The sequence below is a fragment of the Eubalaena glacialis genome, chromosome 4 (assembly GCF_028564815.1).
Source record: "Eubalaena glacialis isolate mEubGla1 chromosome 4, mEubGla1.1.hap2.+ XY, whole genome shotgun sequence".
NCBI lineage: Eukaryota > Metazoa > Chordata > Mammalia > Artiodactyla > Balaenidae > Eubalaena > Eubalaena glacialis.
The window spans coordinates 92,060,418-92,072,509 of NC_083719.1; the positions used below are offsets into that span (position 1 = coordinate 92,060,418).

The following is a 12,092-nucleotide window of genomic DNA, read 5'->3' on the forward strand; positions in this document are numbered from 1 at the left end:
TTCATACTCTGCAGGTTTCAAATGTACGTAACAGACAAACTTCTCTTCTGGGCCTCTAGATGGGGCCTGGCTACATACTCACTTTAGGAGAAATGAGAAAATGGCCACTGAAGTCATGTTCTGTGTTCTGCTGTTGAAGAAGTCAACAGCAATTGGGAAAGGCTTTATGGGTGATGAATTACTTTCCCACAATATCGATTCCTACTTAGGGTTCCTGTGATTCCCAGCTACCCCCTGACTCCAAACCACATATCTGGTTGAGAGAAAGATATTTTCTTTAATAACATATCTTCAGTGAAAGATGGGTATATTAGTTAATTACCTCATACTTAGTGACATAAAACAACAAAAACATATTCTCTCACCGTTCTGGAGGCTATAAAATCAGGGTGTTGGCAGGGCTGCACTTCCTCCAAGGGATCTAGAGAGAATCCTTTCTCGCCTCTTCCAGCTTCTGGTAGCTCCTTGACTTGTGGCCAATCCCTGCCTCCGTCTTCACACGGCCTTCTTCTCTGTGTGTCTGTGTCTCAAATCTCCTTCTCTTTTTTCTTACAAGAACACCAGTCATTAGATATAGGACCCACCCTAAATCCAGGATGATTTCATCTTGAGATCCTTAATTTAATTACATCTACAAAGACCGTATTTCAAAATAAGGTCCCATTCACAGGTACTGGGGGTTTAGAACTTGGGTATATCTTTTGAGGGGGACACAATTCCACTTACTACAATGGGTAAGAATAAAAGTGAGGACTCTAACAGCAGTCTCTCTCCCCTCTCCTAAGCCTTACCTAAGCTGAATCAGCAGATTGGTTATAGCCTTCATTTCTGTGCATTTATTCATTTAAATTAAGACCCCACCTCCCAAGCCAGAAGAGAGAGGCTATTTAACTCAACCAGCTGTCTCTCTTTCTTTCCATGACAGACTCACTCCACCGCCTTCAGCTGGATTTTTTTTTACTGCCTAACCATGATCATTAAATTATAAAGCATAGACCAAAATAAACATGTTTATCATCCTTTAGTTTTCAAAGACATTCTCCGCATCCAGAGCTTTTAATATGAGAATGGGTATTTAGATTTAGAAATCATTTTAAGCGTGTGTGCCCATGCACAAGCACACCATGGGAAATGACTAGAAGCTATTGTCTCTGTAGAGTAAGAACATAGATACTTTTTCTGTCTTCATTTTTCAGTGTCATCTAAATTTTCCACAGTGGACATGTTTGACTTTAGTGATTAGAAGAAGAAACTTTTTTTTTATAACATGGGTAGTTTTAATGACACTTTTATAAAATGCCCAGGGCCATTTTTGCTTTTTTAAAAGAGAGATGAGTGGGCCAGTTGAGAGTCTAGGAACCCCAGACCACTGATTGTTTTGGGAATGATTCAGACACTTTTTAGATTTGGGAGTGGTGTTAACATTGTTGATTATTCAGGACCTCATCAGACTTTCACAGTGGTAGAACTTGAAATCCATGGTCTCTACCAGAGTGGTTTCCCCGGTGCCAGGAAGCTGGCCTGATGGAAAAATGGGTCCTGTCCCTCTGCCATGGGGCACAGAGAGGCACAGTTTATCGGGACCATTCGAGAATGAGCCCTGTAATCTCTCACCAGCAATACCACTTGACTTTGACAGGCATGTGTTTTTCTAGTCTTTAAACTATTTTGAGGGCAGCTCTGTGTCTGGCCCTTTATGAGGACGACACACATTTCTGTTAACCCACAGTTACTGGAAGCCGCAGCAGAGCCAGCTATTAGGCACTTTTGAGCTGTTTCACCATTGAATGCAGTTCTCTCCGAGGGAATTTTCCTATTTTGGCTTCTAATATGCTGATGAATTATTGAAATTTCAATTACTTTTGGTTCCCAATTTAGCAGGGTGGAGACATGCAAGATATTGAATATGAAAAGCTCTCCAGTCGCTTTTAGAGAAGGGTTTGCCTGGAAGGGTTTGGCGTCAGGGCTGGCAGGGGTGCAGCCCTGCTCATTCTGTGTCGGGGACTAAAGTACCATGTGGCCTTGGCAGTCCCTTAGGTCACTGCTGCTCAAGGTGCGAGCCCCTAACCGGGACCTGCATCTGCATCTCCTGGGAGCTTGTTAGATACGCAGACTCCTAGGCTTGGTCTCCACCTACTAATCAGAATCCCTGAGAGTGACACCCTGGGCTCTGTGTTTTAACAAGCCCTCTGGGACATTCTGGTACACTGACAAGTTGGGGAAACCCTGCCTTAGATGTCCTGGTGCTAATATTTCCCAGTGGGGTCTGTTGCCCATTTGTAAGGGCCCTTGAATGCTGCAGTCAGTGTGCCCTTTAAGATAGACAGTGTACGTAATGATAAAACTGTGATCAAGGTCATCAGAGAGACCAGTTTCTAACAATCATCTTCACTTGCTTGGAACACTTCTCTCTTTGGAAGTCCATGAGCCGTAACCATAGAGAAGCAGGATTTGGACATTTAAATTCTGTGCAGGTGTATGTGTGTTCTAAATAATTGAAAGGGCCCTGTGTTTCTCTGTACCGAAGGGCTATTTAGATATTCCTTCCCACTGTCCCCAGGATAATCTCATCTCGAAGTCCCTTGGAGAGAAGCCGTGGGTACCATCTCTGCCTCATCACCTTAGCCTCACCTCCTTCCCAGGGCAGGTCTCTCTCCTACACTGTGCACACTGAATAACTTGCAGTTCTTCAGACACAGTGTGTCATCCAAGCTACTCTCCCCACCCCACCACCAAAGCCAGCCCCTTACTCATCTCATCCGTTAAGCCCTGTTCACCTGTGAGGCTCTACTCAAGGATGGCTCCCTAATGACTTCAGGTGGAGTCACTCTCTTCGCCTTACCTGCTTCCTGCAAACTCTGGATAGATATTTATAGCATGCGTGTGCGCTTGTGTTGAAATTGTCTCTCTCCACTGAGCTCCGAGGTCCACGCGAGTACAGATTTCATCCTGGGTTCTGTCCCTTGTGCCCATGTGTGTCAGGCACACGAGGCTGAATAAATAAACATCCCTCAAAGATGGTCATTCTACTTCTGCTGGAAGCTTCCAGTGCCTTAGGAAACATGTTCCCTTCGTACTTTTGAAGAACAGATACTTGGCCAGCACGTGGCAGAGTAGTTAAGAACAACAGTGCATTTTATGTGGACTCAACCGACTTAGCTTTTCAGGGAAGCCAGTTTCTTAACGTAGATGAAAGCTCTGCCCTCCCCTCCCCCAATCTGGCTGTTCCGCTCTTTGGCCGGGGAACCCACCCGCTGTATCTGAAGGTGTTGTTCTTTCAGGTTCGAGAGCTTCAAACTAGACTGCAGAGCGTGCAGGCCACAGGGCCCTCCAGCCCTGGCCGCCTCACTTCCGCCAATCGCCCTGTTAACCCCAGCACCGGAGAGCTCAGCACAAGCAGCAGCAGCAACGACGTCCCCATCGCCAAGGTGACCTCCCGGGCCGCGGTGCAGGCGTGCAGTCAGCTCGGCCGGCCCCCAGGGGCTTCCTGGGGTCCCGCACAGGCCTCCTGTGCTGGAGCTGCAGGCAGAGATAACCCACTAATGTTCTAAGTCTCTCTCGGCTGCAGGCTGGACACCAGCTCTCATTAATCAGCCAGCTGGAGCGTGTCACAGCTGACAGGTCGTTGTGGACAGTGAGATGTTTTGTCAGGCTCTACAGTGCTGAGGGGTGGGTGGAGAGCTGCTCTCGAGGATCAAGGTTCAGCCCAGGAGGGGACCCTGAGTAATGAACCAACGATCTCCCCGCTCACAGGACTGACAGCCCTGCCAGCAGAAAAATAGATTGTGATGGGCAGGCCCTGGCAGCTGTGAGAAGTAGCCCCTCTGTTCTCAGCCACAGCCCCCCCCAACCCCGCTCCTAAGTTGAGTCTACCCCAGAGAGACTGTTCAAATGATAACGTCCTCTCCCCGGTAGCCCTACCAGTCTCCGCAAGAAGGTTGGTTCTCAACCATCAAGTTTATTAAGTCAAGTCAAATCAGAAGTGATTTTTGTCCCCCAAGGGATATTTGGCAATGTCTGGACACCTTTTTGATGGTCATAGCTGGAGTGCTACTGGCATCTTATGGCTAGAAGCCACGGATGCTGCTAAACACCCCACAATGCACAGAACAGTCCCTACAGCAAAGAATATCCAACCCAAAATGTCAAAAGTGCTAAGGTTGAAAAACCGTGAGTTAAGCAGAAAAACTGGACAAGCGAGTCGTTTTTAAGACTTGATGAATCAGTTTAGTTGCCACAGTTAAAGAGTAGCCCTGTATAAACAGAGTCTCAACAGTTTATATATGGGGAAGTTACGTGTTGTTTTTTGAAAATTTTTTGTTTTGTTTTTTAAGATTGCTGAGAGAGTGAAGCTATCAAAGACCAGGTCCGAATCTTCATCGTCAGATCGGCCAGTCCTGGGCTCAGAAATCAGCAGCATAGGGGTGAGTGTTCATGAGAAGCAAGGCAACAAAGTACCCAGTAAAGCTACACAGTGGTTTATCCATGATAGAAGAACTTCCAAAGTTCACCCGCAGTAAACCAGTTAATTATAATAAGAAATCATACCTGATTTCCTTCCAAAGGATCAGATGAAAATGTATAGTAGTTTGCACGTGGTGAGTCACTTCTTCAGCTTTAAGGGAGATTTTTTTTTTCTCTAGCTGAAACCATTCAGAAAGAAATGATTTAGGTCTGGTTACTGGCAATGTAGATGAAAGTCTTAAAGTATCTGCTTTATATCACCCTGCTTCCCCAGAGATGGAGTGAGTCAGGAAGCTCTAAGAGAACTTTACCTTTTGCACGTCCCTCTTGAAAGGGAAGGTGCTCTCCAGTGAGGATGATTGCTGCCTTTGAAGTGTGGCCAATGCTGTGACAGACCAGAACCTTCCAGCTCAGTACTAGAGTTTTCATATGTAGAGCCCTGAACCCCGTGGGGCTGTAAGCTGATAAATGGTGAAAAGGGAATTTCAGTTCCCTGGGGATGTCTTTTAGAATTCTGGGGTAAGGCTGGGAAATCCAGCTATTTGATCCTCAGGGGTGGGGAAAACCTGAACAGCACTCTTAAGGCCCTATTTTAGACTTTTGTGCTGGGCAGAAATTGCATGCATCCAGATTCCATGCCAAAGCCAAATTATGAACATAAAGGAGTGGGACGCTCCCCTTAACTACAGCAGCCGGAGACAAGTCTGGGAGTGGCAGGGGGTTTCGGAAGGGGGAAGGATGTCCAGCCTCTGTTTAATATCCAAAATTTTAGGTCTCTAAACACTCATGATCCCACATGCCTGCTGCCCAGGATGCAGCTTAGAAGATGCCACTGCATTTTGACACTGTTTTATGTACTGTTTCATGGTAGTTAACTTTTTATATTAGGATTATATTATACAAACTGAGAAAGATCGGGGTAGCTATCTCCTGGTGCCTGATTCTCAAGGAATATCGGCTTTAAATTGTTTTGCATGCAAAGCATGCCTGGGGACCAGCGTCCCTGAAGTGACACTGTCCAGAGGGGGATTAATGCTCACCTGTACAGGTATCCAGCAGTGTGGCGGAGCATCTGGCCCACTCTCTTCAGGACTGCTCCAACATCCAAGAGATCTTCCAGACACTCTACTCCCATGGATCTGCCATCTCGGAAAGCAAAATTAGGGAGTTTGAGGTGGAAACGGAACGGTTGAATAGGTAAGGAGAAATTCTGCATATTTGGATGGTGGCATTGGGGGCAAGTCCTTTCCCTTCCCAAAGATCAACTCAGGTTGGATTATGTGTTGTGACATAGAGTGATGCTGTCAGGCTGGTGGGTGGGGAGTTTCCACCATCCTGTTCATCACAGGAGGGCTGGCTTCGTGGGCATTGTGTGACCTGTCATCAAATGCACAGGGCCTCGTGCTTAAAGGGACCCCACACTTGCTTTACTGCTCTGCTGTCACTGTTTTAAATTCTTAATAATTTGTGAACCAGGGGCCCGCCTTTTCATTTTGCACTGGCCCTAGCAAATTAAGGAGCAAGTCCCGAGAGCAGTCCATATGGAATGACAAGTAGGTCAGGATGGCAAGATGGCTCCCAAGCATGCAGCCTGAGCTGCTGAGAACCAGAGAGCAGCTCTGGGATGTGGACTGAGCACCCAGGGGTGCCTGGAGCCAGCAGAAGCAATCTGATGAAGGCGCTCCTGCGATGGAGCAGGCGTGCTGGTCTAACCCTCCCTGCTCGAACTGAAGATTGCCTAATTTTATTTATGCTTTTTGCAAATGTGCACATCCCCCCAACCCTACATCCTATCCTACTTAGTTCTGATTATCTAAGTAGGTCTAACTGTCCTGCTTAGAGTAATTTAACTGTGTGTACCCAGTTTTATGGGTTCTTCCTAAATCTTATGCCAAAGGTGGTTTGAGTTTGTCCTCCTGCCTCTTGGCAAAGACTGGCTTGTGTATTGTCCCAACAATGAAAGAGAGCTGCTAAAAACGCAAAAGAGAAGGACCAGGGCCAAGCCACGGCAACTACTCAGAATTGGCTCCGCGGTGGCAGAATGGACTCGTGATGGCATCCAAGTGTGCTGTGGCTGCCCTGACCTAGCAATCTTCAGTGGGAGAGCATATTCAGAATTGGAAAGGTTTACGAGCTAACCAGTAAGAAATGTGGATGCCATTCCCCTGGTGTATGGCAAACCTGAATAAATTGAATTACCCTGTTAGTCCTCCCTGATTTGAAGCTGTTTAATATAGCACTTGAGAACCAAGGAAATACGGCTATCTAGGTCATTTTAAATCTTGAAATTAAATGGTTTCTTTATTAAATCCGAAATACTTAAGAGTGACAATCCTGATGATTGCCTTGTAGCAGTAAAAAAGCAGCCCTCTCAGTATCACAGGCAGAGGAGTGCTTAAAAATTGAATCAGATATGCCCTTTGCAGTTTAATGAAGTCAGATGCCTTCAGGGGCCCTCTGTGTAGTGAGGATCTCCTCTCTACGGATCCTGGGATTTAACAAGCCTGCTTTGTCGTTGAATTTGAGGGGAGGTTCCTTTGTCTTCAATTATATGCACCTAGGAGAGACCAAAGAAGGGGGAACTATTTGGTGCTTGTAGCTCACGTTATCATGGAATTTAACAGCTTACAAAAGGCTCCCACTGACAACCTCTTAACCCTCAACTTGGGAGGGCAGAATAGTCCCATTTCGCAAATGAGAAAACAAAGGCTTTGACTTTGAATGACTTGCCTCAAGTCCAGAGCTGTTAAATAGCCCAGCTGATCGACCCCCTGCCCCTCTACCTCACCTCCATTGTTTTCTATATTATCACAGCTACTGCTAGAACATGGGAATTCTTGTAAATAATCTACCAGTATGTTCTGGTGTCTGTTATTTAACTACCTATCTCAAAGTTGGAGTCCTATTACCCTCCAAAAATATTACAGCCTTTAACTTGTGTTTGTGTGGGGGGGCAGGGGTGGGTGTCACGTCTACTCAAAAGTGTGTTTTCTCATTTAACAAATCCATGTTAAGCACTTACTATATGCTGGACTATTTGGATGCAAAAGAAAGTAAAACAGACAAGATCCCCACTTTCATGGAGCTATATCCTGTTAAGGGAGCTAGACAAAAAGCAGACATATAAATAAGAGCGTAAGAAAGCTCCACATAAATAGGACACTGTGACAGAATAACAGAAAGGCTTGATTTTAGTAGGCAGCCAGGGAAGGCATCTCTGAAGGGGGGACATGTCAACTGAGATTTTCAGGGGAAAAAGGAACAGCCATATGACAAACTAGGAAGAGACTTATGGGCCAACTTACCAACTTCAAGGCTGGGAAGTGGTTGGCATGAAGTTAGAATTGCCCAAATGCCAATGGAACTGAAATAGAATGAGTGAAAGGAGGAGTTCCATGAGATAAAGTGGCAGAATAGGCAGGGCGGGGTGGGATACAGATTTTGAGGCCATGGACAAAGTTTACTCTGTACTCTAAGTGTCATTGGAAGTTGTTAAAGGGTTTTACGTAGGGGAAGAACAGATCTGATTTAAATTTTGAAAGTTCACTCAGGTGTGAAGAATGGAAAGAGGTGGGCAGGAGTGGAAGCTGAGCCAATTTTGCAGTGGCCCAGGTGGTGGTGATGTGAAGGGGTCAGTATATGTTTGGTGGTAAAAACCCACAGATGTAAGAAAAAGGGATGGTCTCAAAGGAGAGTCTCAGGTGTCTTACTGGTGGTGTTGGGTACACGGTGGTGGCATTTACTGAGATGGAGAAGATGGAGGAAGATAAGGTTTGAGGAAAATCAAGAGTCCCCTTTGGGAATGTTAAATTGGAGGTGTCCGTACGAAACTCTGGATATGTGAGACTGGCACTCAGGAGAGAGGTCTGGACTGAAGAAATCTGGGAGCCATGGGAATATAAATGCCTGTTAAAGTTGTGGCACTGGATAAAATCACCCCCAGGGGGAGAGTGTTGATAGAGGGAGGGGCCCAGGATGGAGTCCGGAGGGAACATCAACCCTCACAGATTTTATAGAGAAGAGGGAGTCGGCAAAGGAGACAGAAGAAATGACGTTGCGGGTAGGAAGAAAACCAGTAAGACACCTATCATGACCCAAGTAAAGGAGAACGTTTCAAGAAGGAAGCCATACCCGATTACAGGGGTGCTGCCTGAGAAGGCCTCTAAGATAGAATTGACCACATGGAGGTCTGTGAGCTGAGTAAACAGTTTCATCTAATTAGTAGGGACTGAATGTAACTGGAGCAAGTTGAAAAGTAAACGAGAGAGTGGGGACTGTTTGAAGAAGTCTGAATGTGAACAAGGACAGAAGACTGTGTCCTTGTAACACCTTATGTTGAACTGACCTTGTTGTTGCCAAAGCCACACAGCGGTCTTAGCTATACACTCACCGGACGTGTCCTGCGTTGGCGAGTGTCTCCAGAATCTGCTCTAAGATATGTGCCCCTCAGATTTATCCTCAAGGCAAATGACTTCCAAGCCCCTTAACATTTTGTGTGTGTGAAACCCTGTGTCTCTTTAAGACTTGGTGGTCAGAGTACTACAGATGGGCATGTCCCATGGGAAATGAATCATTGCATCCAGATCATCAGTGTCCTGGGACAGAAAACAGAGAGGCTGAAGGCTTACCTTTTTCTGATTTGCTTTCTGACTTTGCCATGAACTTTTGCCCTGAACGTACAGTTCTGATTCCTATAAAACTTAAAAGTTCCCACCACTTATCCTACCAGTAGTTAGCAGTTAGGGGTCTGTCCAAGCTGGAAGGAGCTTTGGACACGATCCACAGTTGCCATTCAAAGGCCCCTTAAGTGCAGTTTCTTGTTCAGTCACTGATTCATCTTTTGCTCCTGCTCCGTAGTGAGTGTTCTGAGACAAGGATCTGGGGTCAAACTGCCTGGTTCAAATCCCAGGTATTAATTACCCTTTCCGTGCCGCCTCTAAGAAATGGGGATAATAATACTTAGTTCAGAGGGCTGTTGGGAGAGTTACTGATCAAGGGCTCAACAAATGGTAGCTATTACTGTGATTTCATTTGTCCCTGTGGAGGGTGGTTCATTGAAGCATACCAGTTGTAACTCTCATGAGGGCCTGAGGTCACGTGGTTGGTTCCTTTCCTTGGTGTATCTCCAGAGCCTAGTGTAGTACCTAGCAAATGGCTCATCTGTGGCTGGCTGGAAAATAACCAGGAGTTTATTTTTTATTTCTCATTCACACAATTTAGTGATTCTTCAGCTTTGAGTTTCTTCCTTTATTACTTCTCGTCAGTTACATTTACTAAAACATCTGACGAGCTCACATCCAACACGCATTTTGGCCGGAATCTAGAGTCAATGGCTAAAATCTTGGCAAATTCATTGTAATCCTGGTGTAAAATTGTGAACGTGATTTTCCTTCCTTTGTAGCCGTATCGAACACCTCAAATCCCAAAATGACCTTCTGACCATAACCCTGGAAGAATGCAAAAGCAATGCTGAGAGAATGAGCATGCTGGTGGGGAAATACGAATCCAATGCCACCGCGCTGAGGCTGGCCCTACAGTACAGGTAGGAAGTGGGGCGGGGCGGGCGAGTAGCCACCTTAATTTAGAAATGCATCCATAGCAAGCTTCTGCATGAAAGTAGAAAACATAACCAGCAAATGCTAGTGTGATATATATTGAAAATCAATTAGCACCCTGGTGGCAGCAATTAAGAAAATAAGGGTAATGCATGTGGTATTAGTAAACAGGTATGTTTCTGTTCGCATGGTCAACTTAAATATTATTTCGTTCGAGTAGTATCCCTCAAAACATCAAGTTTTGTGTTACATGTTCAAGTCTTGTTCTTTCTAATCTTTTTTTCCCAGTCTTTATTCATATTCATGTATATTTTACATTGTTGTAAATTTGGTGCATTCTCTTCCTTCAGTTTGTTACGGATTTGTAATGTTGCTTAAAAGTCTCCATTTATTTTGACTGGCTGTATCCCCTACATCAAGTTCATATGGTGTTATTACTCATTTCTCTAAAAGACATTTAGACTTTTGCAGACTCTTGATATTGAAAATAATTCTATGGTGAATAATTTAATACAAAAACCTTCATTCTTGTGAGTATTTTCCTCAAGATAAAATCCCTGAAGCAGGAATTATAGGTCAAAGGGTATGAATATTTTCATGGCTCTTCAGGCGTGCTGCCAGTTTTTTCCCATAAAAACAAACCAGTTGAAATGAATATGATTCATTCATTGATGAGCAAGTGGTATATGAATGTACCACTTTTTTTTTCAGCTTCATCGGCTTTGGAATTTATCTATTTTTAAATTACTGCTTGGTAAAAGCTACGAAACTATGCTTTATTGTTCTCATAGATTTATTAGCGTCACCACTTAGGCATATTTACCGAAGTCCCAGAGTAGCGATTGTATCTTACGCTTGGCATCCTTTACAAAATTCAGTATTGTTTTAAGAAACAGTGCTTCTTCAGAAAACATATCAAACCTAAATATAGGAGACCAAAGCAAGAAAGCAATCCTACTAGTTGACAGACACAGCAAAGCAAACAGATAATCGTCTATGACAACTCTTGAAACAGGCCGTTCTGTACCGGCAGTCTGCCTTTCATCCCTACAGAAGAAACAATGTCCCAGTGTCTCTAACTTGAAAGACCAACTGCCCTTGAGAGGAGGAGCTGCCAGTACCCAGAGACAGTCATTGGGCCCTTTTCCTTATCTCTTAGTAAAGGAACTTGAAAGTAAAGACAATAAAAAACAGTCTGTTGACTAAGTGTTGAGTAAAGCAACATTTCCCGGGCTCAGCTTGGAGAAGCTAATCAGTTCTTTGCTTGGGGGGGTATTTCACTACTGCAGGCATCTGACCAGGATGACTGAGGCATTGTGCATACACTCCATCCAGTACAGACGTGGTCCATGTGGGGTCACAGGCAGCAGTGGCTTTCAAGAGGTCGCTCTTTGATCCTCTACCTGGTGTACCCAAAGAGAGACTAATTTTCTTCCTCTTAGAAATCCATACTCAAACTCTTGTCAGAGATTTTGTGAGTGTTTCATGGAACAATCGTACAAACATCTAATAGAACTTTCTGTGATGATGGAACTGTTTTCTGTGCTATCCATTATGGTAACTGCTAGCCACACATGGCTGTTAAACATATGAAATGTGGCTATTGCAACGGAGGAACTGAATTTTTCATTTTATTTACCTTAAATTCTTTTCAATTTAAATATCCACATGTGGCTAGTAGCCATTCTATTGAACAGGCGGGTCTGAGTCAAAATAGTCCCCTTTCTAGGGTGCTTATATGAATTACCCATTATTGTATGACTATTTATTACATCACAGTTTCTAGGGTCAGGAATCTGGGAATGATTTGTCTAGGTAGTTCTGGCTCAGGGTCTGTTATGAGGTTCTGGTCAAGCTCTCAGCCAGAGCTGCATCAGCTGAAACCTTAACTGGGGCTGCAGATCTGCTTCAGAGACGCTTTGGGTAGAGTCCTCAGTCCTTCACTGGCTGTTGGCTAGGCGCCTTCGTTCCTAACCACATGGGCCTCTCCTTAGGGCTGCTCAAGAGTCTTCAAGGCACGGCAGCTGGCCTCCTCTAAAGAGGATGATCCAAGAGGGAAAGTGAAGGGAGGAG

At 44.8% G+C, this 12,092-nt stretch overlaps 1 protein-coding gene across 2 annotated transcripts in view; it reads left to right on the forward strand.

Annotated features, from left to right (window-relative positions):
• Positions 1-12,092, forward strand: part of MCC (MCC regulator of WNT signaling pathway) — a 418,786-nt gene that overhangs the window by 364,535 nt on the left and 42,159 nt on the right. For both annotated transcript variants that reach the window (XM_061189513.1, XM_061189514.1), the window contains 4 exons: positions 3,282-3,428; positions 4,335-4,424; positions 5,513-5,661; positions 9,866-10,006. In XM_061189513.1, coding sequence (XP_061045496.1) covers positions 3,282-3,428; positions 4,335-4,424; positions 5,513-5,661; positions 9,866-10,006 — 527 coding nt within the window. The remainder of the gene's footprint in view (positions 1-3,281; positions 3,429-4,334; positions 4,425-5,512; positions 5,662-9,865; positions 10,007-12,092) is intronic.